General features: G+C 44.8%; 1 protein-coding gene across 4 annotated transcripts in view; it reads left to right on the forward strand.

Moving 5' to 3' along the window:
- REPS2 (RALBP1 associated Eps domain containing 2) overlaps positions 1-21,951 on the forward strand; it is a 1,083,293-nt gene that overhangs the window by 856,569 nt on the left and 204,773 nt on the right. For all 4 annotated transcript variants that reach the window (XM_078658107.1, XM_078658103.1, XM_078658105.1 and 1 more), the window contains one exon: positions 7,446-7,538. In XM_078658107.1, the coding sequence (XP_078514233.1) occupies positions 7,446-7,538 (93 nt within the window). The remainder of the gene's footprint in view (positions 1-7,445; positions 7,539-21,951) is intronic.

The raw sequence follows: 21,951 nt of genomic DNA on the forward strand, positions 1-21,951 counted from the left end.
TCCTGATGGTGCAATGAGCAAGGGACTCACATCTGAGCATACCCTTCCACGCTTAGGGTGGACAAAAATATTTACAACAAGGGGTGGTGATGGACAGAGTCTCTGAATTAAGCAGAATACTCTCACCCAGTCAAGAGATCAGGGCTAAATCCAACACCGTTTTTTAGCTCATTGCACCATCCCAGTTTCAGAACCTGGCTGTATGCAAATTAGTCTCTCCCTGGCCCAGTGCATCATGGGAACAGGGCAGACCAGACTACAAAAGCCAATTCTTACACTGGGAAGGAAACAAGCTTCCGGGGACCGGTTTCTGGCATTTCAGCCGTCTTCGGCCCGGCTTGCTTGAATCCTGATGGTGCAATGAGCAAGGGACTCACATCTGAGCATACCCTTCCACGCTTAGGGTGGACAAAAATATTTACAACAAGGGGTGGTGATGGACAGAGTCTCTGAATTAAGCAGAATACTCTCACCCAGTCAAGAGATCAGGGCTAAATCCAACACCGTTTTTTAGCTCATTGCACCATCCCAGTTTCAGAACCTGGCTGTATGCAAATTAGTCTCTCCCTGGCCCAGTGCATCATGGGAACAGGGCAGACCAGACTACAAAAGCCAATTCTTACACTGGGAAGGAAACAAGCTTCCGGGGACCGGTTTCTGGCATTTCAGCCGTCTTCGGCCCGGCTTGCTTGAATCCTGATGGTGCAATGAGCAAGGGACTCACATCTGAGCATACCCTTCCACGCTTAGGGTGGACAAAAATATTTACAACAAGGGGTGGTGATGGACAGAGTCTCTGAATTAAGCAGAATACTCTCACCCAGTCAAGAGATCAGGGCTAAATCCAACACCGTTTTTTAGCTCATTGCACCATCCCAGTTTCAGAACCTGGCTGTATGCAAATTAGTCTGTCCCTGGCCCAGTGCATCATGGGAACAGGGCAGACCAGACTACAAAAGCCAATTCTTACACTGGGAAGGAAACAAGCTTCCGGGGACCGGTTTCTGGCATTTCAGCCGTCTTCGGCCCGGCTTGCTTGAATCCTGATGGTGCAATGAGCAAGGGACTCACATCTGAGCATACCCTTCCACGCTTAGGGTGGACAAAAATATTTACAACAAGGAGTGGTGATGGACAGAGTCTCTGAATTAAGCAGAATACTCTCACCCAGTCAAGAGATCAGGGCTAAATCCAACACCGTTTTTTAGCTCATTGCACCATCCCAGTTTCAGAACCTGGCTGTATGCAAATTAGTCTGTCCCTGGCCCAGTGCATCATGGGAACAGGGCAGACCAGACTACAAAAGCCAATTCTTACACTGGGAAGGAAACAAGCTTCCGGGGACCGGTTTCTGGCATTTCAGCCGTCTTCGGCCCGGCTTGCTTGAATCCTGATGGTGCAATGAGCAAGGGACTCACATCTGAGCATACCCTTCCACGCTTAGGGTGGGCAAAAATATTTACAACAAGGGGTGGTGATGGACAGAGTCTCTGAATTAAGCAGAATACTCTCACCCAGTCAAGAGATCAGGGCTAAATCCAACACCGTTTTTTAGCTCATTGCACCATCCCAGTTTCAGAACCTGGCTGTATGCAAATTAGTCTGTCCCTGGCCCAGTGCATCATGGGAACAGGGCAGACCAGACTACAAAAGCCAATTCTTACACTGGGAAGGAAACAAGCTTCCGGGGACCGGTTTCTGGCATTTCAGCCGTCTTCGGCCCGGCTTGCTTGAATCCTGATGGTGCAATGAGCAAGGGACTCACATCTGAGCATACCCTTCCACGCTTAGGGTGGACAAAAATATTTACAACAAGGGGTGGTGATGGACAGAGTCTCTGAATTAAGCAGAATACTCTCACCCAGTCAAGAGATCAGGGCTAAATCCAACACCGTTTTTTAGCTAATTGCACCATCCCAGTTTCAGAACCTGGCTGTATGCAAATTAGTCTGTCCCTGGCCCAGTGCATCATGGGAACAGGGCAGACCAGACTACAAAAGCCAATTCTTACACTGGGAAGGAAACAAGCTTCCGGGGACCGGTTTCTGGCATTTCAGCCGTCTTCGGCCCGGCTTGCTTGAATCCTGATGGTGCAATGAGCAAGGGACTCACATCTGAGCATACCCTTCCACGCTTAGGGTGGACAAAAATATTTACAACAAGGGGTGGTGATGGACAGAGTCTCTGAATTAAGCAGAATACTCTCACCCAATCAAGAGATCAGGGCTACATCCAACACCGTTTTTTAGCTCATTGCACCATCCCAGTTTCAGAACCTGGCTGTATGCAAATTAGTCTGTCCCTGGCCCAGTGCATCATGGGAACAGGGCAGACCAGACTACAAAAGCCAATTCTTACACTGGGAAGGAAACAAGCTTCCGGGGACTGGTTTCTGGCATTTCAGCCGTCTTCGGCCCGGCTTGCTTGAATCCTGATGGTGCAATGAGCAAGGGACTCACATCTGAGCATACCCTTCCACGCTTAGGGTGGACAAAAATATTTACAACAAGGGGTGGTGATGGACAGAGTCTCTGAATTAAGCAGAATACTCTCACCCAGTCAAGAGATCAGGGCTAAATCCAACACCGTTTTTTAGCTCATTGCACCATCCCAGTTTCAGAACCTGGCTGTATGCAAATTAGTCTGTCCCTGGCCCAGTGCATCATGGGAACAGGGCAGACCAGACTACAAAAGCCAATTCTTACACTGGGAAGGAAACAAGCTTCCGGGGACCGGTTTCTGGCATTTCAGCCGTCTTCGGCCCTGCTTGCTTGAATCCTGATGGTGCAATGAGCAAGGGACTCACATCTGAGCATACCCTTCCACGCTTAGGGTGGACAAAAATATTTACAACAAGGGGTGGTGATGGACAGAGTCTCTGAATTAAGCAGAATACTCTCACCCAGTCAAGAGATCAGGGCTAAATCCAACACCGTTTTTTTAGCTCATTGCACCATCCCAGTTTCAGAACCTGGCTGTATGCAAATTAGTCTGTCCCTGGCCCAGTGCATCATGGGAACAGGGCAGACCAGACTACAAAAGCCAATTCTTACACTGGGAAGGAAACAAGCTTCCGGGGACCGGTTTCTGGCATTTCAGCCGTCTTCGGCCCGGCTTGCTTGAATCCTGATGGTGCAATGAGCAAGGGACTCACATCTGAGCATACCCTTCCACGCTTAGGGTGGACAAAAATATTTACAACAAGGGGTGGTGATGGACAGAGTCTCTGAATTAAGCAGAATACTCTCACCCAGTCAAGAGATCAGGGCTAAATCCAACACCGTTTTTTAGCTCATTGCACCATCCCAGTTTCAGAACCTGGCTGTATGCAAATTAGTCTGTCCCTGGCCCAGTGCATCATGGGAACAGGGCAGACCAGACTACAAAAGCCAATTCTTACACTGGGAAGGAAACAAGCTTCCGGGGACCGGTTTCTGGCATTTCAGCCGTCTTCGGCCCGGCTTGCTTGAATCCTGATGGTGCAATGAGCAAGGGACTCACATCTGAGCATACCCTTCCACGCTTAGGGTGGACAAAAATATTTACAACAAGGGGTGGTGATGGACAGAGTCTCTGACTTAAGCAGAATACTCTCACCCAGTCAAGAGATCAGGGCTAAATCCAACACCGTTTTTTAGCTCATTGCACCATCCCAGTTTCAGAACCTGGCTGTATGCAAATTAGTCTGTCCCTGGCCCAGTGCATCATGGGAACAGGGCAGACCAGACAGATACAATAATGGGCACTTCTGCTGGTACATTTAGGAGCACAAGAAAGAATAGTAGCAAATAATCAAGCCACAGTATACAAACATCCCCATTTCTCTTACATTGACCAGGCCGATTTTCGATCCTAATTCAACCCTGTACATTAGTCACAACACCATGCAGTCCTTTCAACATAAGAGACTGCATTCCTCATTTCACAAAGACACTTAAATATATACAGCGCACTTCAACAATACCTTCCCAAAGACTCATACAAAGTACCATAATCACTAATCCCTTTACAAGCATGTCTTTGACCTCATCTGTCTTGTGCATCTTCACTACTCAGCAACTACTAACAGTGTTGTCTCTACCCAAATGCAAAGCAGAAACCCTTTCCATATCACAGTTGAAAGTCTCACCATATTACTGAAAGCACGCGTACATCTGGCTGTGCCTTTTCCTAGTAGCACATGATTAAAAGAAACATACAAATAGATATATACCAGTGTTTTATAGGTATTGGATCTTCCGATGCATAACACGTGTAAAAATACAAGTAGAAAGGGACGTGTCATTCTTAGTCTCTCGATCTGCCGGCCTTCTAATGTCTGCACATTATGCATGGCCAGGGAGTGTGACAGTTGCCTTCTCATATATTCAAATATAGCTCACCAGTGTCAAAAGTCCAAGCACAACGTCTGCACACAAAATTTTTATTTTTTTCTCATCTCCCTCAAGTTAATAAAACATGCCTCCCACGTATTTAGCACAAAAACTTGATTTATCCTGTAGGGTCAGGGCATCGAGAAGCGCCTCTACTCTCCTGAAACCGATCATCCTTAGCAAAAAGAGAACTTGCCGCTGAGCCTTCTCTGGTGCTGCCCCTAAAATATGGAACTCTCTTCCTCCGGATGTACACAGACTCTCCTCGAAGTCGGCTTTCAAACTGGAAGCCAAAAGATTCTAATGAGCAAATTATTACCATAAGGGGTGGAGGCACACATAAAGCGACTGTCACTTCTAGCTCCATGGCACAACTAACAGTCACGGATCGTCTCTTCTGCATACTATTATACCTTATATGTGTACCACTGTTTACTGTTTTAGCATTATTTCCACAATTGCTGGGTATATTTCATTTTGTCCCCTCTTCCAACTTATTGTAAAGCGCTCCGATATCCTTCGGGGTCTTGTTTGCGCTATATAAAACTTTATAAATAAATAAAAACAACAAAAAACTTCACACTTTACAATATGAATGTGGTGGTTACAGCCTACTTCAGATGGCCAGATAAAATCTCCATTAGTGTGTACTCACAGGAAACCTTCTGCATAGGCTGTGGGACACCCAGTTAATTTAGTGGGTTTTCTCGCTTTCTCGTGTTTTATTAGTTATACAGTCTGTAATACTTATCATTGCCTCACCCTGAAAATAAACAATGTTCAGGTGCAGGCAATGAGCCATCTGAAGTCTATCCTTTGCACATACTCTCTAGTTCAACCTTGGTAATGCAGGTTTTCCTTACAGGTGGTGTGCTCCACTGCAGCACACTTTGAAGTTCATTATCCTGACTTCTGTGTGAGAGCTAGTCCCGCCGCCTGGTTTACCCTGCAGCACCGTCTCCTAATGGTAGAGTGCCTAGCAACCTTATATATAGATATGTTATGTTATGTTAATTTCAATTTATATAGCGCCAAATCACCGACAGGTCTCTTAGCGCTTGCTTTGGGAACCCGTCCTGGCTTTCCCTGCGAGATAACCCCTACTGGGCATCCCCAAGGTGAAGACCAGGCATCCCATCGCAGTGGGGCCGTAGTGGAGATTAAGCAAGCTATTGCCCAGAGTTGCAGAGTGTGAACCCATGATTCGAGTAGGCACTGAGGCGAGAATTATCGAGTCCGAGGACATTTTCAGCTCAAGACCCTGCCGCGTCGGGAATTGAACCCTGGTCCCGGGTCAGACCTCTGCATCAGGGTCTGCCTCCTCTAACCAGTGAGCCACACTTCTCCACAGATATAGATATTAGCGAAAGAAGCACCGCATACTATTTGTTTTGCCCTCTCTGGCTTTTTGTTAAATGTTAAATACATAGAGGAAATCGTGAGAATAGTTTGCCTCTAACCATCTGCTTAATATCAGCCGCTACCTTTACTTCAGAAATTGTGGCTAGGGACTACCACCCCGGGGTTTCAAAAACAGTAAACTGCAACAAGTGTAGATCCAGCGTAACCTCTTCACAGGCCGCCATTGTGCCCCAAAGTACAATAAAATAAAAACATTGTTACTCCATCCATCTGAGAAAGTAACTATTTAGGGCAATGAATTTAGTCAGGATGATGCAAATGCTTGCTGCACCGCACAGAGCGCTCTCCGAAACAAAACTATTCAAAATGTCAACAGTATTAAAAAAAAGAACAAATACCGGGAAACATAAATTAAGTAATTGCAAATCCCCACTGGCAATCAGAGCATGGAAAAGGAAATACACTTGGCTATTCATTCATTATAGGTTATTGCTTTACTCTGATTTCCATTAAATAGATAGTTCAATATTGTGGTTATAGTATCTTAGTCTGATGTGGCTTATAAGTGACATGTTTGACATAGCTGTCCCCAAGAGTATACATATAGTTGTTTTAATAAACTGTTCATGTAATATCAATTAAGTGCAGCTTTTTATAGTTAGATATAATGCAAAATTCCACGTTAAAATGTATTTCCATTTTTCGAGTTAGGAGGAATGTGTACTAAGCCTGGAGTATTATTTTTTTATTTTTATGAAGATGTGTTCAAATATTCCTTTAACTCTCTGTTCAGTTGCAAACTAACTATATGTTCATATGGAACTATGATGAAATGTATTCCAATAACATAAAGATCAAGGGCCACGTTTGTAAAGATTAAATATGATTTTGCTCTGGTTTTTCTGTGGCAGGCTCTGACTTAGTGACACCTAATCAACTGGCTTATCACTCAAATTAAATTCTTTGAGTTAATGCAAAACTAATGCTTTTAAAAGACCTCTACAACAGTCGTGCAGTAGAATTTTCTCCTATGAAATGCAGATTTCAGGGCCTTTCGAAGGTAAAAAGGGAGGAGAATACCCCAAATTTAATGCGAGGTAGGGAAAAACGTTTCTTGACTAGGGAAATATTTTTCCTGAGTAGGAATAAAAGTTAAGATTATATTTGCAAATACACATTTGTGCATCATTTACTTATGATGGTCTTCCAACTAGTGGGAAATCTGCATGAGAAACATTTTTTGAAATTGGATTAATCTTGGAGGTCCACAAGTATCATTGGAGTCCTGGGATTCTTTGTGCATCACACAAAAGTTGGAAAACTACTTCACACTTAGGAGAGAGCCTGCAGGAGTAGATTCCTGACTTTTCCATGCCCTTCTTTGTAAATCAGGGCCTATCTTTTTAATTCTATCTAGCTTGCTTCATTTTTGTCAGACTCAGGTTGAAGTCTGATAGAGGAATTTATAAAGGAAACCAGAAAAATGCCGTATATGTCCCTACTGTCCCTGCAGGCAGCCATTTAAACTAAAAAGCAGATACGAGCAATACCCCTGACATCAGGAATGAAGGAATATCCGATGGATTACTGGACTCAAAACGTCTGTTTATTGTGATGAATAACTTGTTCTTACTTTTGTCTTTGCTTGAGTTAACTGGGTTCAAAGGCCCAGTAAAGAAACATGATGAAATGTATTTTTGCATTACCCAGACTCCCCACCACGTTCCTACAACAGAGCAGTCTGTACAGCTGAAGCCGTCACTCCAACAGGCAAACTATGCAGACTTCAACATCCAAGAGCAGGTAAGTGTTGTTTCCTCAAAATCCGTGTGTCTGTCTTCAGAAGGTCTCCACCCCAGCGTTACTTTGGCTTGTAAATGTAGATAAGACATTGGTTCAGCATATGTTACAATGGATCTCAGAGGAAGATCTGGATTTCTTGTTCTGATGTTTGTCCGAAACGCACAGTTTAACTGCTTCATCCAATCTTTATCTAGTGGTCTGAAGTGTCCACAAGGTGACTTGTGAGCACTGCATACAATCCCATAAATAAATACATATTTAGAGTTTAATAGTAACAATTCGGTGAAGAATCTCCAGACCTCATAGTTCTCCGAGCTCTTTCATCTGGGAAAACTCCTGATCTCTGCCATGTCTTGGAAGTAGCTTGGACGGGAGATCTAGATGTGATTTAGAAGTTTTGTAAAGTTTAGGTACCTTGAAGTTAGTTATATTAACTACACCTAGTCAGAATTATACCATCGACCTAGTTGCTGCTTCCCTGCCCATCATAGGAGTCCTACGTTATCCTCTTTTTTATGTTCACCCTCCCCCGGACAAGAAGTGGTTTCTTCTGACCAAAGATAACTTGATTGCACACTCCTGCATAAACAGACCTCCACCCTTTTCACATTTGAGCATAATGGTTGAGTCTTCTAGTCTTGCTGTCACAGGATTTGCTGTTTGGGCTGGACCATACCCTTTGCTTTCACTTGATTATGACCAGGGCAGTAACATGACTCTGTCTGAGGTGTTACCTTGCAGCTGACATTTTCTCATTTTCCATGTACGGGAACATCTTGAGGAAAATACTCTCAAACTTTTTTATGTTAAATAGACATCCAAAGTCCATGTACACCACAAGTGGCCTCTAGGGTCTCAGTAACATGAACTGTTAACTTGAATGATAGGCGTAACCAGAAAAGGGGAAATCAAGGGAGTCTTCAAGTGATTCTCATCCTGATAAACTTCTCTTGGAAGTTCATGCCAGAATTTGGCCGCTAATTGTGAAAAAAGACACAGCCTCCTGCCTAGACTTTGCATGCTTGTCTAAGCTTAAGCAACAGGCAATTTACCAGATTGGAGGTTCTGAGAAGGATATTATTGCACGAGTTTCTTAGTAAGACATTATGGCTTGCACTGTGAAAAGCTTTGTTAGTGATGTATTTTCCCTAAGAATAGTCCTATGCAGTAGGGAAGAGGTGTTGGAGGATGTGACTAAGGTATGGTAGGATTCAGGAACCAGCAGCAGGGTTCAGCTAAATATATTAATATGGAAGTTCCATCAACCAATTTACCTGGATTTGTGACCACCGGGATAGGGTTCGGTTAGGATCCCAGACAGTCTGGGCGAAGACTTTGGTGCTAAAGATGATCATTGTCACTCGGAATAAGATCTCAAGTTTTAACTGTTTTTGTCTTTAGAAACTTTAATTGCATAAGCCATTAGTTGCCAGGATACAAATATGGAGACTGTTCTATCAGCAGAAGAGGTGTGATCCAAGTTGAATCAACTTTGAGTAATCTTCATCTATGGGAAACAGGCAGACTCCAGGAGGCTAGACTAGTAAAGTATGAAGATAGTCAAGTAGGGGCGTGCTGCAGCACCCCCAAAAGTAAACATGCTGGAGTTCAGAAGGGAGATGAGCACTAAAGATGCCTTTAAATGTTGTGTTCATCTTATCACATTTGCTGTGAATTCAAAGACAGAGGTCACATTTCAGGCTATATCTTATAACAAAGTGCTCTTTTATTTGAAACTTGTGTTTACTTTTATTCCTCTGACTGCAAAGTGGGAGTATTTTGTTAAAAGTGACTTAAGTGGCAATCTTGCTTTGGTACAGAGAGTAAAAGGAAAGGATGTCAGCTGTCAGTATTTTCGTAATGCACAACAAACATAAATGCCTGTAAATGAAGTATACACGTATTTCTACATAGATCAACAATTAGGAACGAACAGATGAAGTCCATTTTTTTGTAATTCTGAATTGTGATGGAAACAAAAGTTTTAATAGGATAAAAACAAATCAAGACACTTGACTTGCGAATGATATCCATTTGGTGAAACAGGATTTCCACACATTTTTGGACTTTTATATAGCGCAAACTCGACCCTAAGGTATCAGAGTGCTTTGTGTGAGCACCAGTTACGTTACAGAGGGACATAATTATTTTGTTAGGCACTGGAAGATTAAGTGATTTGCCCAGAATCACAGGATGTTGAGGATCCCTGCCCATGCTCGAACATGGTTCCCCTGCTTTGAGGTCGACTGCTCTAGCTGTTAGGCCAAACCCTAACATTTTGGGCGCTATATAGTTTTACCAGTGAAACTGTCTATGCAAATTTAGTGGCCATTTCAATGGAAAATGTGCTGTCTGTAAATGACAGTGCGCTACCACCACACTGGTGCTCCACAATGAGTGACTGCCTATTGAGTACACCCCAACCTCTCTGCTGCTGATTGGGTGTGGCACATTTGCTGCACTTGCTTTTTGTGTGATGCTTGGATTTTTCACAATTCCTATGACTATAGTGATATAACTTTGATGGCAGCACCCCTACTCTGAAAGTTGCTCCAGCACCACTGAGCCTGAGCATAGTGATTAAGTAGCAGTGGCCACAGAACAAGCTCTTTGGAACCACACAAGTAAGAGATTGGATTCTGAAAAGAATGTTGGGTCATGAAAAGAACATTAACGTTTGAGACTCGGATGGTAGGTAGTGATCTTAGATGATTCTTTGAATGATGCATTGTTTTGTAACGTGTTTAGTGACACATTTTCTACCCCAATTATGTAGACTCTTGTATATCATGATTTTGTTGCCGAGCATGATGTTGCGTACAATTAAAGCATGCGGATGAGTAGCAGACACTATCATCCTTTCCAACCCTGCGTTGCTTATTGCAGTATCTTGAGATGTATTCTCCTTCTTTCCCTTCCTTCTGCCGCACTGTATATAGTAGGTTTTGTTGTATTTTCTTTCTCTCAACATAAATCTTTTTCTTCTGCGGTCTATCGCTTTGTTTTTTTCATGTGGTTTGGCCCCTTTGGTACCCATTTTCTACTGTTTCTTCATTTGACCGTTGGCTTCATCTTGCATCTGTGCCAGGCTTAGAAGATATTTTTCATTTGTTCTGCTCCCCTCTTTGCTGCTGTATCCAGTTCAATTTTCTTCATACTACATAATTGATTTTTCTTCCTAAATGCATAGCAGTACCACCAGGGCAGTTCTTTGTATGTAGGTAGACCTCTCACACTGATAAATAGCACTTGAGTTTTCCTGCACTTGCGTTGGATCCACATGTGTGGCTTCCTATCCATTTCCTGGAACCAGTGTCTTGACATTTGCACTCTTTCTTCTCTCGCTCATCTTTCTAGTGTTGATCTTTGCTGATTTCCCCTAAATTTGATTGTCGGCTTTGTAGGTCTCAAAAGTCGAATCAGCCTTTGTGGTCCATATTCAAGTTGCTGCTCTACTTTTGAACACAATGTTATGCCAGTCGTTTTAGCCTGGTGGCAACTGAAGCAGTGAATTCCTTATGTTATGAAGACCTTGCGTATTTTATGTTAAGTGAACATGCAGAGCACTCAGCACATGTTTCAGGTTTATGTTCTATTCTTTCTTTCTTTCTTTCTTTCTTTCTTTCTTTCTTTCTTTCTTTCTTCATTTGGTATTGTGCACACTGCATAATTGAATTGTTTGTAGATGCTGGTAGGGCAACGAGAGGTGGATCTGACCAAAGATGGTCAAATATTAGGATAGAAAGGTTTTCCATAGTTTTCCTCAGATTTGGATGTGAAAGCTTGCTTAACTGTTGGCCATCGGTCAGCACTAGACTCTTGAGGAGATCGAAACTTGTATTTCTACCCCATCTTCACCACGGCCAGAATAAAATTATCCAACAACACTAGCAATGTCTCCCATATGGATTCTAGTTTCTGGGTTTGGTTGGCTCTAGTGGGAGTAGTACGCAGAGTAGGGCATGATATAATCTAGGCGTGGCTCCCAAGAAATAAGTCCGTGGGACTTTCTGTGTTTGGCTAGTTTCGACCTTACAGATATGATCAGGAAGGCAGTGATGTTGTGTTAGTAGCTCAGTGTAATCCTTCCATTTATTTTCAAAACAACCTACAGTGTCATATATTCTATTTAAATACATATGTTTGCTGAAACATTTGTGTGAAATTATGTATTCCTAGTAAAGGATCAATTCAATTCAATTCAAAATCTTTTATTCGATTAAGCGTTTTGTTAATCATAAAAAGTACATCATATTTAAACACTTCATCATAAAAAGCACATTATTGTTAATACATTGGTACAGTACAGGTTAAAAAAGAAATAAAAAAGATAAGAAATGAATACACTTTAGTTCATAAACAGAGTTAATACAAATGTTCGAAAATTCAGCTAGGCTTCATTTCTATGGCTTTACGAATTGTTAAACATGATTTCAAAAACAAGGCTAAGTTCTTTGCCACATGTTGCGTTTCAAGCTGTTGTAGTGCTAGAAACGCCGGGCGACAGGTCCTCAACCCCATCTGGCGCAACACTGGTAAAACCCAGCGTTTACGTGTTTCCGGTGCAGTCCTCCCAGGTTGCCAAGAACCTCGGTGTTAGGCTTGACAACAAGCTCTCTTTAAGAGCGCATGTTCTCGGCCTGGCCGGCGCCTGCTTCGGTATTCTGAAAATGCTCCGCAAGTTTCTCCCTTTACTATCTGCGGAGCACAGACGGATTACAGTGCAGGCGCTAATCGGGTCGAGGCTCGATTATGCCAATGCTCTCTTTCTAGGTTTACCGGACTATCTGGTCCAGCGCCTGCAGGTGGCACAGAACTCTGCAGCCCGTGCGATCTTTGGTTTGCATAGACGAACACGGGCTTCTGGGCTGCTGCAGTCGTTGCATTGGCTGCCGATCCGTAAACGGATTATGTTTAAAGCCCTGACGCTGGTGCACAAAGCTCTGTTTGGCTCAGGTGTGGGATATCTACAGAAGAGACTGGTGTTTTATCGTCCCGCCCGCTCTCTTCGCTCTGAATCCCTCTTTACTGTTGTGGTCCCACGGGTGAGGAAGGCTCGTATGGGGGGGCGTTCTTTTAGCCTCAAGGCCTCCCAGTTGTGGAACTCGCTCCCACTGGTACTTCGCAGCACTCCCAATTTGCTTCAATTTAGAAGGAACCTGAAAACTTGGCTTTTTAATCTTTCTGTTTAGGTAGATTTTCTTTTTCCTGCTTTTGGGATCTGTTCTCTGTGTTATGTTTTACACTGTAGCTGTTGTGGAAAGCGCCGGGACACTCTTTTAGAGTAGCCGTGCGCTATATAAACGCATTTTAACATAACATAACATAACATAACATAACATAATGACAAAACAGCACTACATGCATGGTTGTTTGGGGGCAGACCTTGTCACATGGACATTTTTCCAATTCGTAAGACCAATTTAACATTTTTGGAAAAGTGACCAATCGAAAAAACAAATTGAAACGGAACCTGGTTAGTAGGTATTTTTCGTGATTAGATATATGGTATGTAAGGTAAGGCTGTATACCTGGAGACACTTGGGCCATCAAAATATGAGCGTTAGATTGCTTAGATACTTCACCGGACAGACGAAGTTCCCTTAGATCATTGAGACATTGGTATTTCAAGGTTTTACTACTCATCTCGGTGATAGATGATGGCTCGATGACATACTGTATAAGGTCCAGATCTTTCAGGAAGTTGACCACATACGCCAACCATGGGATGTTTTTCCAAGACATCAGCTCTAGACAATCTAGGATCAGAGCACGTGTAAGGTGGCATTGTGGCTTAGTCCAGATACGGTGCCATAGGAGTATTGGTTGACATTTGATGTAATCTACTAGGTAGTCAATCCCAAGCTCGATATGACATCCGTATGTTGGGGCACTCTGTGGGAGGGCCAACAAATATTTGGCAAAGCCATTTTGGACTTTTTGCAATTCCGCCGTATTTACGTAGCCCCATACACCGGCTCCGTATGTGGCAATGCTCTGACATTTAGCTTGATGAATTTTAAGCAATACAGATGGAGTTGGTTTACCCATTTTTCTGGAGAATGAGACGAGGGCAGAAGTTGCTCGTTGGTAAAGCAATTTTCTAGTTACCATCGCCCTTTTCCATGTTAGCTGGTCATCTATTAGGATACCCAGATAGGGGTATTCCCTAACACGTTCCAGTTTTGATTGCTCAATGCGGAGATGTTTAAAGCTTTTTACCTTGGGCCCTGTTTGCATGACGAAGGTCTTGGTCTTGTTCACCTTTAAGCCAAGTGAGAGCATGTAGTTACAGTATTTATCCAGCTGCTTCTGGAGCTGTACTAGGGTCCTAGCAAAAATTACGGAGTCGTCAGCATAGAGTAGTGCTGGGATAGGGCGATGGTTGATGGTAGGTAGATCCTGACTCCCCTCTAACATGGCTGCTTCCAGACCATTGGTGTATAAGTTAAATAGAAAGGGAGCCAGGACGCAGCCCTGTCTAACTCCACGATTTATTGGAAACGAGGATGTTAATTCTCCACCCATGCCAAATCTTACGCAAGCCGAGGCGTCAGAGTAAAGCTCGCGCAGAAATTTAATGAGGGGAGGATCGACACCCAACTCCTCCAGAATAGACCACAGCTTGGCGTGGATTACACAGTCGAACGCCGCGCTGAGGTCGACGTAGACCATAAATAAGTTGCCCCGTTTTACCCCAACATACTTTCCTATTAGGAGTGTTAGGTTTAGGGCCTGTTCAACAGTACCCAGTCCCTCCCGGAATCCATATTGGAGGTCGGTAATGATGTTCTTTTCTGCCGCCCAATCCTGTAAACGATCCAGAATTAGGCGACCCGCGACTTTGCCCAGTGAATCCAGGAGGGAGATGGGCCTGTAGCAGGCAGGGTTGTTTCTCTCACCTTTTTTAAAAATTGGGAGAAGTATGGAGGAGGACCAAGAGTCCAAAAGGCCAGTATTTAAAACTGCCGCCATTAGCTGGGTGATGATTGGGGACCATAAATCGATGTTAGAAACAAATATGTCAAGCGGGGCACCGTCTGGGCCAGGAGCCTTTCCGGTTTTTGAGGAAGATAGTGCACTTATGACCTCCCCGAGTGTGAAATGGAGGTCGATTGGATAAACCCCTTTTTTTGAGGACGCACTTGTTAGATTGGGGTGTGCAACGCTTAACGAGGGGGGGTCACTAAAGATTTTAGAAAAGTGAGTCACCCACTCGTCCGCAGTCACAGCTACATCCAGATGTTGATGTGAGTTTGCCTCAAGTAGGAATGGAGATTTTACTACCTGCCAGAATTGAGAGCTGTCCTTACTGTGGCAACTCTCATGTAGTTGGGCCCACAATTTGTTTTTATGGTCTTTTTGGCAGCTAATTTGGGCCTGTTTGTATTCGGATCTTAGTTTAACTACTTTGCTTTTGTCTCTAGTTGGGTTATGGAGCTCTTTTTTTTAGAGCGGTTAAGGCTTTCCGACATGCCGTGTTAAACCATCCTGGCTCAGAGTGGTTACCCGGTTTATGAGTTCGAAATAATTCCTTCTGGATGACTTTCAGGATTTCCCCGAAGCTAGAAATAATTTGCTCGGGGGGGGGGAATCCTCGTCAAGACAAATGTTTATCCATGGGAGTGCCTTAGTTATGACCATGCTTGATGTTACTAGTGGATCTATCCTTGTCCATTTCACGGAATAACCGTTGGTTCTATCCATACTCAGTGCTTTTTGAGTCAGTAAACTCTTCCTTATGTAATGGGGAACATTCATGGATAACTTAAGTACAATGCTATTGGGGAAATGATCACCTGAGATTTCTAATCCTGTAATGAACTGGAGGAGTGTACCCTTTAAAGAATAAGAACACAGTATAAAATCTATGGTGCTAGAACAACCCCTGCCGTGAAAAGTAGGATTAAATTCCACGGGAGGGTCTGCGAGTTCATTGGCATAAGTCATTTCCAAAGACATCAAGCTATCGTTAAGGGAATCTCCTACAAGGGAGTGGGTAAAATGTGTCAGCGGGCAATCATTTTCGTCTAGAAGGCCACAATCGGTTTTCTTGTAATTAGGACACAATTGTACATTAAAATCCCCTCCCCATATTACGTTACACATAGTTGGTAAATGCTTAGCTCGTTGTTCGCTTATAAGTAGTGAAATTGCAGACACAGTTTTCGCACATTCTGCTGAAGATAAATTGTTATAAAAATGAATAAGACTATATGACGTACCATTTTTAAAAGTAATCATAAGAATTTGATAATTTGGAGTAGTACATTGGATAGAGATTTTCTTTACTGCAAGGTTGTTTGAAATATATACCACAAGACCCTCCATAGGTCTGCCATGTGTTGATGGGCAAGCTGGAGAATGGAATGTTATATAGCCTTGTATGTGCAGTGGGTCAATTGTCCAGGTCTCTTGCAAGCAAATTATCTGATGTGTAGTAACGAATTCCAGCCAAGATGTCAATGAAATCTTAGATCGAAGACCTGCTACGTTCCAGAATAATATAGGTACTAGCTGGATCGACGAGGTTTCATTGGTAGGTGCTGGTCTTCCTTTTTGAGATGGAGTTTTTGGGGATACACGAAAATCAGTATTAAGAGAGAAGGGCAATGTATCTCCTTGATTGTCACATATAGTAGCGAGGCAAGGCTGACTATCAGCACAGTGGTGGGAATGAACATCCACTGTGTCAGTTAAGATTACTGCAGTTGGTAATGGCGTTGTTTTGGTCGATAAAATTGGGGGTTGGGGAGAACTTGATGGCGTCGAGGGGGGTAAAACAAGAGGGGGTGAATTCCTATCGTCCAGGACATTAACTGGTGGTGGTCAGTCCACCATCTCCAAGCAATCAAACCTGTTATACGTAGGAACACCCCTCCAATCCGGGAATGGCATGGTATCTCTACCTCCTTGTCCCGACCAGTTTGACCAATCCGAATTTCTATTCCAGTTTCCTACCTGAGTCCAGTTCCACTCAGGGCCTGGTGGCAGGGATTTAGCTGGAGGATAGAAAAAGGCTAGTCTTTTCGTACCAATTCCTTCAGGAGATGTTTGGGAACCCCATGAGGAAATATATTCTACAGTTTGGGGGTCTTCAAAGTTTATTATTATGCAGTCTCCTGGGATAGTTTTTGACTCCTTCCCTACCCAGGGGACTCTGCGGACTGAGACAACTCTATTATTAGCAAAAGGAGGAAGTGGCCGATTCATTGACAACCAGTGGAGTACCTTGTTTTTTAGGGACCATCCAGGTTCTTCAGAATTAATGTGCAACGCTGGAACCCCAGTCATGATGATGACGAACGGGGTTGCTTCTGGGGCAAGATGAGCAGGGCGAGCTCCATTGCGTCTTATGTTATAAGCTGCATTTTTGGAAGCTGGTGTTTTTGCTGTGGTTAGTGTTTTTGCTGTGGTTAGTGTGGATGATAGACTGGTGGGTTTGCCCGTTGGTGCGGGAGGGACAGGAAAGGAAGAAATAACAGGCTTTTTTGCAGCGGTATTAGTTACTGTTTGCTGCGCGTTTGTACTAGTTGTACCAGTTGGTTTTTGATGAACCACCACTGTGGTAGTCATCACTTTGTGGGCTTGGGGTGTTTGTTGGGGATTTGTTCCCCCTGCATTTTTTGGTTTTGGATTGTGTGACTGAGTCACAGAAAGTGAGGGCATAGGGATCGAACTTTTCTTGGCTTTTAGTTCAGATGTTAATGTAGCTAGAGATTTTTCGATTTTTGACAGCGATAGTTCAATGGGATTCAGATGTAGTTTGATTAAAGCCTCTATAGAGGCCAATGTATGAGTATCTTGTGTAGTGGGATCCCGCCCACTACCTATGATGCCGCTCGAGATAGGATTAAGTGTGTCAGACGAGAGATTTATTATTTCTGACATTGTTGTAATAGTCGGCTGTTGGAACATCGCTGATTGGGATAAGGGTTGGGCTGATGAGGGAGATTGATCAGTGAGTTGTGACAATTCTAGCGTCTTGAGACCCTCTGGGTGAGTAGTGCGCTATATAAATGCCTGAACTTGAACTTGAACTTGAAGGAATCCTGTCGAGAGTCAGTATTATTTGGGGAAGTTTTCTTATTTCCCTTTTTACCCTTCCTCTTTTTCGAGATAGCACCTTCCCTCTGGCCCCTCGTGTTAGGAGACGGAAGATTCTCCTCTGGATTTATAAAGAGAATCGGAGTTCTCTCAATTGATCGGGGAAGATGGGAAACGGAAGAGTGTGATATTTGTGTTGTGGAGAGGTCGGTGGACACCGATAAATCCACGGTCCCGGGAACCGTTTGGGTCTCATGATGTAAACCAGGGTCTAAGATGCGTTGCGGTGTTATAGCTGCTGCCAGTAGTCCCAATGAGGAGCGCCTGGCTGCAGCTAGGTCCTGTGAGACCCTCCTTTCTAGCAGGAGCACACCTTGATTTATGGCATCATTTGCTTTGGCGATAAATTGATCTATTGGCCCTACAATCTGGGCTGCATGTGTAGGTTTGCTATTTCTAGTAATTCTGGGTGACATGTTATCAAAGTCAATATACACAGTTGCAGGATACAATACAAAAAGCCCGGGTTAGGCAGAATAGTTGGATAGTATTATTGGGGACATAAAAAGTAAAAAATAAATCGTTAATGAGGTGGCCCAGTCCAGTCTTACCCGGTCTAGAACGGGCTTAAACGGGCCCGCCCTTGGCCTGGGCTTCGCCCGGCGTCCCGCTCGCGTCCCGCGAGACGGGGGTGACTGGAAATTTAAGCGCCTCCTGGCGCGCGATTGACGCGGGTTGCGCCACAAAGGATGATGGGAAATGTAGTTTTGTCTCCCAGCGCCGCGCTCCGCTCGGCGGCCTCACCCCGAGGTGGATCAGGGGTCGGGCAGCGGGAGGCGGGTGGGCAAGAGGCACAGCAGATTGGTAGGTTGAAAACAGGCTTTAAGTTTTGCCAAAGGGTCCTGGCAGCAGCAGTTCGTCTCACAGTGATTCCCCCACTCGACCGGGGTGACTGGAAATTTAAGCGCCTCCTGGCGCGCGATTGACGCGGGTTGCGCCACAAAGGATGATGGGAAATGTAGTTTTGTCTCCCAGCGCTGCGCTCCGCTCGGCGGCCTCACCCCGAGGTGGATCAGGGGTCGGGCAGCGGGAGGCGGGTGGGCAAGAGGCACAGCAGATTGGTAGGTTGAAAACAGGCTTTAAGTTTTGCCAAAGGGTCCTGGCAGCAGCAGTTCGTCTCACAGTGATTCCCCCACTCGACCGGGGTGACTGGAAATTTAAGCGCCTCCTGGCGCGCGATTGACGCGGGTTGCGCCACCAAGGATGATGGGAAATGTAGTTTTGTCTCCCAGCGCCGCGCTCCGCTCGGCGGCCTCGCCCCGAGGTGGATCAGGGGTCGGGCAGCGGGAGGCGGGTGGCAAGAGGCACAGCAGATTGGTAGGTTGAAAACAGGCTTTAAGTTTTGCCAAAGGGTCCTGGCAGCAGCAGTTCGTCTCACAGTGATTCCCCCACTTGACCGGGGTGACTGGAAATTTAAGCGCCTCCTGGCGCGCAATTGACGCGGGTTGCGCCACAAAGGATGATGGAATATGTAGTTTTGTCTCCCAGCGCCGCGCTCCGCTCGGCGGCCTCACCCCGAGGTGGATCAGGGGTCGGGCAGCGGGAGGCGGGTGGGCAAGAGGCACAGCAGATTTTGGTAGGTTGAAAACAGGCTTTAAGTTTTGCCAAAGGGTCCTGGCAGCAGCAGTTCGTCTCACAGTGATTCCCCCACTCGACCGGGGTGACTGGAAATTTAAGCGCCTCCTGGCGCGCGATTGACGCGGGTTGCGCCACAAAGGATGATGGGAAATGTAGTTTTGTCTCCCAGCGCCGCGCTCCGCTCGGCGGCCTCACCCCGAGTTGGATCAGGGGTCGGGCAGCGGGAGGCGGGTGGGCAAGAGGCACAGCAGATTGGTAGGTTGAAAACAGGCTTTAAGTTTTGCCAAAGGGTCCTGGCAGCAGCAGTTCGTCTCACAGTGATTCCCCCACTCGACCGGGGTGACTGGAAATTTAAGCGCCTCCTGGCGCGCGATTGACGCGGGTTGCGCCACAAAGGATGATGGGAAATGTAGTTTTGTCTCCCAGCGCCACGCTCCGCTCGGCGGCCTCACCCCGAGGTGGATATGGGGTCGGGCAGCGGGAGGCGGGTGGGCAAGAGGCACAGCAGATTGGTAGGTTGAAAAAAGGGTCCTGGCAGCAGCAGTTCGTCTCACAGTGATTCCCCCACTCGACCGGGGTGACTGGAAATGTAAGCGCCTCCTGGCGCGCGATTGACGCGGGTTGCGCCACAAAGGATGATGGGAAATGTAGTTTTGTCTCCCAGCGCCGCGCTCCGCTCGGCGGCCTCACCCCGAGGTGGATCAGGGGTCGGGCAGCAGGAGGCGGGTGGGGAAGAGGCACAGCAGATTGGTAGGTTGAAAACAGGCTTTAAGTTTTGCCAAAGGGTCCTGGCAGCAGCAGTTCGTCTCACAGTGATTCAGGATCATAATTGAGGAGAGAACCCACGTCATACTTGACACCTTTGGCCAGCTTTTACTTTTTAGCCAACACATTGCACTATGGGACCTGTAGTTTGCTTTTAAGATTGAACGCTTGAACCCAACAATCCTAGTGTGCATAGTGCTGTTGACTCTAAAGACATGGGTGGTGAAGGTGTTATCCACGGTAATGGATCGCTTGCCAGCTATTCACACTCTTATTACATTTTGTAAAAACTCGAAGAAATAATTTGTACATATTTTGGAAACCTCACAAGTTGTAGTACGATTGTTTCTTGCCCCATTGTGTTTACTATGGTTGACAGAGACTTTGAACACGAACAGTAAATACCCGTAGAAATAGTTTTCAAGCAAACCAAATCACAAGTAGTGAGTACTCCTTATTGTAACATACCACCAAGAGCCATGCCATCTCAGCAACAACATCTAAAGGACATGTCAACAAACCACCTATATTTGCAAAAGCACCACCCCCCCTAATACAAAGAAGTAAACTTGTATTGAAATAGGAACCGCAATAGCTAGAACAGAACCTTGTAATGGGACCCGATGCAAAACCTTCTATCTTATTCCCACTGATTCAACAATCCATATACTCTGAATGAATGAATACATAGCGTTACCCACCTAACACAACACAAGCCATCGCCGAGCAGATAATATAGAAAGCGGCTAAACAAGTAGTGAAAAACGAATGAATTACATATGGTTTCACTTACATTCACATCAGTGCAGAAGCATTCATTGCCAAACATCACAGTTCAGTTTTAATAACCCTCAGTTTTAAAACGAGGTTATGAAAAGGTGCTCTAAATTATGATGTAGGTTTGTGGTTTTGCAGGGTCTGGTGGCTTAGTGAACTAATATGTGCATTGTAGCGGCCTGTGTTCGACCTTGTGGTCGCAGGTTCCAATCCCGGCGGGTCCAGCCACTCAGCATCTCCTCCTTAAGAGGTCGATAAAATGCGTACCATTGAGTTGGGTTACAGTAAACATACTTTGTTCAGTGCCAAAACACCCTTGGGTAAAGTGTGCTTTACAAATACCCGTTTTGTAATGCACTTTACAAATACTCATGTAATGATTGACTGTAGAGGGTTTTTTTATTATACCAAGGTAACGTTTTACTTTGGAAAGCGTTCTATTTACTACAATATTTGCAGTCAAATGCCTCTCAGAATTGGCATCTGATGTTTCTTCTATCATAGTGTTCTTTTTAGGTCGAGACTACCAGACAGAGCAGCTCTCTGGTTGCCAAAAACATATTGCGGACTTCCAAGAACATTGAGGGGTCCATGGCTGACCATTGGTTTACTTTAATCTGCATCCCACTGTGCCCTCCATCTTGCCGGCTCCCATTCAAGCCCAGAATGTTGTTTCTGTCATTCTGCACCCTCACGTTGCTCCCACCACCTCCCCGGCCATCATATACCTTCCACTACCCGTGTTGCTGCCCTCCCCCCCCCCCCCACCCCGTTTTCCAAAATAAAAATGGTTGCACACTTTTTTTTCTTTTTCTTTTTTTTACCAATCCAACTTGGAACAGTAAACAAAAAAAAAAGTAAAAGAGGCACCTATGTCATTTTGTAGGCGCACGCCTTCATTGTGTGATGCGTGCAGCTGCGTCGTAGGTCTGTATTATTCTTCTGTTCAGCATTCATCTTGTCCCAGATTTCTCCCACTTTATGGTCCTTACTTACTCAGTGCCTAATTTGTTCCATTAGTGGTGTTGGTCACCGACACTCATTTTTGGGGACCTGGATGAATTTTTTAACATTAGACTTTGACCCAGACCAAGTGCAAGAAAGGCAGAAATAGGAGAGAGGAGGAGGAAGAGAAAAATAGGAAAACTGTGAAGAATGGAGAGGGCAGGAAAGGAATAGAATATAC

The sequence above is a fragment of the Lissotriton helveticus genome, chromosome 8 (assembly GCF_964261635.1).
Source record: "Lissotriton helveticus chromosome 8, aLisHel1.1, whole genome shotgun sequence".
NCBI lineage: Eukaryota > Metazoa > Chordata > Amphibia > Caudata > Salamandridae > Lissotriton > Lissotriton helveticus.